The sequence below is a fragment of the Terrapene carolina genome, unplaced genomic scaffold, assembly GCF_002925995.2.
Source record: "Terrapene carolina triunguis isolate 2854851 unplaced genomic scaffold, T_m_triunguis-2.0 Scaffold192, whole genome shotgun sequence".
Taxonomy (NCBI): domain Eukaryota; kingdom Metazoa; phylum Chordata; order Testudines; family Emydidae; genus Terrapene; species Terrapene triunguis.
Window position 1 is genome coordinate 26,836,702 of NW_020664543.1, and position 5,765 is coordinate 26,842,466.

Below are 5,765 nucleotides of genomic sequence, written 5' to 3' on the forward strand. Positions count from 1 at the left end.
GAGTCGATGATGTCATCAGTCACAGTCGATTCTCAATTTAGAAGCTTTTGGTAGTGTTCCTTCCAGTGTTCTTTGAGGGATTCCTTCTCTTTAAGAAGGGTACTACCATCTTCGGATCTCAGAGGCATGAGGCCACATGACCTTGGTCCGTACAGGGTTTTTGTATCACAAACAAAGCTCCACAAATCATGTCTGTCAGCGAATGTTTGGATTTCTTTTGCTTTGTCCTCCCATCATTTGTTTTTGATTTCTCGGATCCTCCTTTGAACTTCAGCTTTGAGCTGATGGAAAGAGCTCTGCTTCTGACTGCATAGTGGTTGGTTTTGCCAGTCACAGAAAGCTTTTCTCTTCTCGTCCAAAAGGGCTGTAATCTCCATGTTGTTGTTGTGAAACCAGTCCTGATGGTGGTGGGTAGCAAGGCCAATGGATTCCTCATAAGCCTCATGGATGGTCTGTTTTAGGGCTTCCCAGTCTTCTTCGACACTTGTGTTGTCATTTCCAGGTGTGCATATGGTCAGTTTTTCACTGAGGAGTGCTTGAAAGTTCTCTTGGTGCACTGAGGATTGAAGTCTTTGGATGTTATATTGCCTGATGGACAAGACTGATCTCACCAGGCAGTGGTCAGTCCAGCAATCATCAGCTCCTCTCATGACACGGGTCATTTGGACATCTCTTAGATCCTGTGTTCTTACAAGGACATAATTGAGGAGGTGCTATTGTTTTGAACGGGGGTATTACCAAGTTGTTTTGGACTCGTTGTGTTGTCTGAAGATTGTGTTTATGATCACAATGTCATGCTCTGTGCATTTGCTAAGTAGAAGAGTGCCCTTGGAATTGGTCTTGCCCACTCCTTCCTTCCCAATGGTGCTACTCCATACATTACAATCTCAGCCAACTCTTGAGTTAAAGTCCTCTAAGAGGATTATCTTATCTGTTTTTGGAATGGATGACAGAATTTTATCAAGGTCAGTGTAGAAGGATTCTTTCTGCTCTTCCTCAGCATCAAGTGTTGGTGCACATGCACTGATGATGGTGGCAAATGACTTATTGACCAATTGGATGTGGAGGGTCATAAGGCACTCGTTGATGCCGACGGGGAGCTCAGTCAGGCAATTGACTAGAAGGTTCTTGATTGCAAAGCCAACACCGTTTATTCGCCTGCCACTTGCTGGTTTTTCTTTCCAGAAGAAAGTGTAACTGCCAACCTCTTCCCTCAAACGACCTTCATCTGCATATCTTGTTTCGCTGAGAGCAGCAATGTCGATGTTGTACCTCGAGAGTTCTCGGGAGACAATTGCTGTTCTGCGTTTGGGTCTTTCACTTTTTGAGTCGTCTAATAGGGTACAGACATTCCAAATTGCAAGAAACATTTTTATTTTTCAATTGCATTAGGCATGATCCCTCTGGACATGATTATCCAGTCAGGTACGGTGGAATAGCCTATGTTTGGGGCACCTTCTCTAGCCTCTTCCCCATATGGGGTGAACAGAGGGGTTCCTAAAAAGGCCTGCTCAGTCGTGACTGCTGCTGCCAAAAATGCCCCTCTATCCCAGTCCAGGGGCATGTGATGACCATCTTGCGGTCACCACCTGAATGTAGGTCTGTGACTAGGGACTCCTGGTGATCACTTCATCTGTCCCTGTCACCACTCACCCATTGCCTAAGGACTTTTATGGGTGGAGTTGGGAAAAAAGTTCTTCCTGTGAAGAAGGCTGTGCATGAGTAGTTTAATGTGCGGGAGCCATTGCACACCAGCAGCCACACAAATCTTGGTGGAAGAGGTACCAGTGTCTGGTGGCAAGGAGGTCTGAGGTGACCGGGGTCTCTCCTTCATTGCAGCCTTCATCCACCTTTGCAGCCATTGGGAGGTGTTCCTACATCATCCGCCTTCTCTGCTTTTGAAGTCTTAAGTCTACTTGTAAGGGGACCTACAAACCCCATACTGAGCAGAGGTTTGTAGGGGCAGGGGAGCCTCTCCTGCCTGCAGGCAAGCAGTCTGGAGAGAGCACAGAGAAAGAAGTGGAGCAGAAAGGCCTTGGACAGCAAAGGGGGTGATGTACCTGTACCTGGCTGCCTCTAGAAACACAGCCCAAAGGCACTGATGCAGACCACTAGGCCTAATTAAATGCCAGAGGCTAACTAAAGAAAGCCAGTCATGGGGTAGTAGAGACTCCCTGAAGAACCATATCAAGGACTGGTGACATCACCTGATTCTGCACTGACTGGCTTAGTGACTGTGGGATAATCAGTGAGATGATTATCAGACAAACTCTGTGCGTGTGTGTGTGTCCGTTTGTCCCCTTATCCTCTTCTCCCAGGTTCTGTCTGCAGAGGAAAAAGATTGCCCAGTAGCTAAGGCGCTAAGTTACCCTGAGCAGATTCAGGTTCCATTCTCTGCTCTGTGTAAACTCACTCAAGTCACTTATTCTGTCTGGCCCTGACTTTCCCCTTTCTGAAATGGGGGTAACAGCCCTTCCCCCATCTCACAGCAGCAGAGGCATTGTATGGGGGGCACATGGGGTCAGCCCCCCCCCCCCCATTTGCTGCTTGGCTTTACTGAGCATTCTCAGTAACATCAGCTGCCCTCCCCCATCAGCAGGTACAGGTTGTCTCTGCTCAGCAGTATGGTGAGGCTAAGCACATTGAAGTTTGTGAGGTGCTCAGGTAGTGCGGTGATGGGGGGCAGATAAGGACCTGCAATAGCTAGAAGTTCAGCTGTTTCCTGTCCACATCAAATCACAAAACATCACATACCAGATGCAGTTGATTCCTTACCATTGACTGTTCCTGTAGTTCAGGACACTGCCACACCACCATCACAAGAGAATACTCAGCTGTGCACCTGAACTTATACATTGTTTAGTTACAGTGCTGCTGTTCCACAGAAGAATGATCCCTTGCCATTTAAAAGTATGCAATAGTCCACCTTCAATTGTTACTTAGGTTATACAGTGTTTCATGTTAGCCATGTAATTAACAATGTATACATGTTTGGAAAGTTTTTTAAAGCAGGGTGGGTGAATGTGATGAACTGTTCCTTTAAATATTTGAGCACTCCGCCCTTTCCAGTGCAAAGTGGTGCTTTCATGTTAGTTTCAGATTTGCAGCTGAACAATAAAGCCACCACAGCAGAAACTGTCTACCTGTCAGCTCCCTGTGTCTGTCTATTGCCTTCTCTGCTAGTCCAAACATAACATTTCTCTATGTCCCTTCTCCCATTGCCTCAGCTCTCAGGTGATCCTTGTTTGGGGGAAGTCACTTATCTCAGTGCCAAAGCTACTTATGTCCCACACTGACTGGATCCCCCTCCTTTGCCTGCTCCCCACAGGCTCCACTTCCCCTCCATTTGGCCCCTCCTCAGACAACTTCATGGATCTCCACAAGCCACACACACATCCTGCCTAGGCTGGGGAAAGCTACACTGGGACATGTCTGTGTTTCCCTGGGAGACATCCATGTAATGCAGAATCCATGGTGCCACCTTCCTGATGTCGCAAAGGTGCCAACAAGCCCCAAACCCACTGTCTGAGCCAACCCCCCCGGCCTCACCCACACACTGAAGAGGGAAGGGCACAAGCCCTGGTTTCCCCCACTCAGGTGCTCTAAGGTGGATGTGGTCACCTGGCACTGGATGCCCAGCCTGGCACAGAGATGGACACGGCTGGCTCCACTCTTCACTACCTGTCTGGCAGGGGTTGGGGGAGGGAGCCGGACCCTTCACTGTCCACTCTGGCAGCACCTGGATCCACCTCCCTTAAGCCATGTGAGTTCCCACTCAGCCCCCAGCAGCTGGCTCTGGGGAGAAACACAATGGGGCCTTTAAGGGGTTACTTCACCAAGAGCAGCAGTAATTCTCATCTTGTAATGCTGGGCAGCCTCCTGTATGGAGACTACTGTGTAAACTCGGTGAGCCCGGGACATCCTGCAAACCACACAGATGGCTTCTCCATCCTCCTCACAGAAGAGTTGGAGCTTCTCCTCATGTCTCTCACAAAGATTCTCCTTCTGTGCATTCCCTGACTTTAATCCCAATTGTTTGATGTTCTCTACAATATCAGCGAGCTGCCTGTTGTGCTGGAGTTTCCCTTCCTGGAACAGCGCTCAGCACTGGGGACAGGGGATCTTTGCAGGGGCGGCAGTTTTGTAGAAAATTTGATGCCCAGAACCTGCCCTCCCCTCCCCCAACTCCACCCCCCACCTGCCTAAAGCTCTGGGAGGGAGTTTGGGTTGGGGGAGGAGGTCTAGGGTGCAGGCCCTGGGCTGGGGCAGGGGATTGGGGTGCAGGAGGGGGTGAAAGGTGCAGGCTCTGGGCTGGGGGTGCAGGCTCTAGGCTGGGGGTGCAGGCTCTAGGAAGGAGTTTGGGGATGGGAGGGGGTGCAGGCTTGGGAACAGAGTTTGGGTGCTGGGTGCAGGCTCTGGGGTGGGGCAAGGGGGGGTTTAGGAGGGGGTGAGGGGTGCAGGCTCTGGGAGGGAGTTTGGGGGCAGATGGGGTGTGTGGGAAGGGGGTGGGGGTGCAGGCTCTGGGACAGAGTTTGGGTGCTGGGTGCAGGCTCCAGACTGGGGGTGCAGGCTCTGGGACAGAGTTTGGGGATGGGAGGGGGTGAAGGCTCTGGGACAAAGTTTGGGGGCAGGAGGGGGCTGTGGAAAAGGGGTACAGGTGCAGGCTTTGGGAGGGGGTAAGGAGTGTAGCATTTGCCCTGGGCTCCTAGGCAGGATGGGCCAGGGGCCCTCCGTGTGCTCCTACCCTCAGGCACTGCCCCTGCAGCTTCCTATTGGCCACAGGGGTAATTGGGGCGTGACACAGACCCACCCAGCCCAGGGGCCGCAGGGAGAGGCCAGCAGCCATGTGGAGCAAGCAGGCAGGAAGCCACTCAGCTCCGCTGTGCTGCTGGTGGTGGGTGGGGGCCCTGGGCTGTTTTAAATCACCTGGGGAGGGGGGAGCACCTGGGGGCAGAAGGCGGGGCTGAGGGAGACACCCAGCCTCAAAGTTTGCTGGAGCCAGGCCAGGAATATTCCTGGTGCCCAGGCACTATGAGCCCATAGAACTTACTGCCCATCATCTTTGTGCCTGATTCAGGCTCCCTTTGCTCACTGTACTGGGTGATGCAGGCTCGGCAGAAGTTGTGCCCACAGTCTATGGTCACCGGCTCTGTCAGATACTCCAGGCAGATGGAACAAGCGGCTTCTTCTATCACTTTCTCTAGGGGAGCTGCTGAGGCCATGGCTGTTTGTGTCTGGTTGATGGCTGGTCCCCTTGCTGCTTGGATCAGCTCTTCACATGCACAGAATGAGGTGAGGGAATGGGGGTGAAGGTGGGGGTGAGGGGTGTCACAGAGTAGGTGGGAAAGTGAAATGGGGTGAGATGGAGAGAACAGGTGAGAAAAGTTTATTGACCTTCTGTAGGTTATTGGAGCCTCATATATATATATATTTTAGAGCACTTTGTGACAATCAGCTCTTTGTTGCTGAGGGAGAGCTATATCTGAGCAATGCCTTCACCAAATGACCACAACTTGAACCACTAACTCTCCCCTGGCCCTCATATGACACAGCAATATTTAAAGGATACACATGGATTTTAGAGAACTTTGAAATATTGGCTGTTAAAGAAAAAGCTCTGCCCTTCAGACAAAGTTTCCAACAGAAGCCCATTTCCCGAGGCAGACAGGGTAATAGCGCACAGCAGATAGGCAACCTCAGTACTTCGCTAAGGAAAGGACTCCAAGTTAAAGTCTCTAGGGCCTGGTCTACACTAGGAGGTTATG

General features: G+C 51.0%; 1 protein-coding gene across 1 annotated transcript; it reads right to left on the minus strand.

Moving 5' to 3' along the window:
• Nucleotides 1-887: 887 nt before the first annotated feature.
• Nucleotides 888-5,222, minus strand: LOC115271249 (tripartite motif-containing protein 5-like). The gene is made up of 3 exons (XM_029912176.1): nt 5,031-5,222; nt 3,837-4,089; nt 888-1,333 (listed from the first exon to the last, which is right to left on the minus strand). Exons 1-3 carry the CDS (start codon nt 5,220-5,222, stop codon nt 888-890), a joined length of 891 nt encoding a protein of 296 aa, XP_029768036.1.
• Between the last annotated feature and the right edge of the window lie 543 nt (nt 5,223-5,765).

What these genes read in the sequence shown, in the direction of transcription:
- LOC115271249 (XM_029912176.1), bottom strand. Translation starts at nt 5,222, where the DNA reads ATGGCCTCAGCAGCTCCCCTAGAGAAAGTGATAGAAGAAGCCGCTTGT. An exon ending in GTAAGTTCTATGGGCTCATA is followed by an intron (nt 4,090 to 5,030) that starts GTGCCTGGGCAC and finishes GCGCTGTTCCAG; the next exon opens with GAAGGGAAACTCCAGCACAA. An exon ending in GAGAATTACTGCTGCTCTTG is followed by an intron (nt 1,334 to 3,836) that starts GTGAAGTAACCC and finishes GTACCCTATTAG; the next exon opens with ACGACTCAAAAAGTGAAAGA.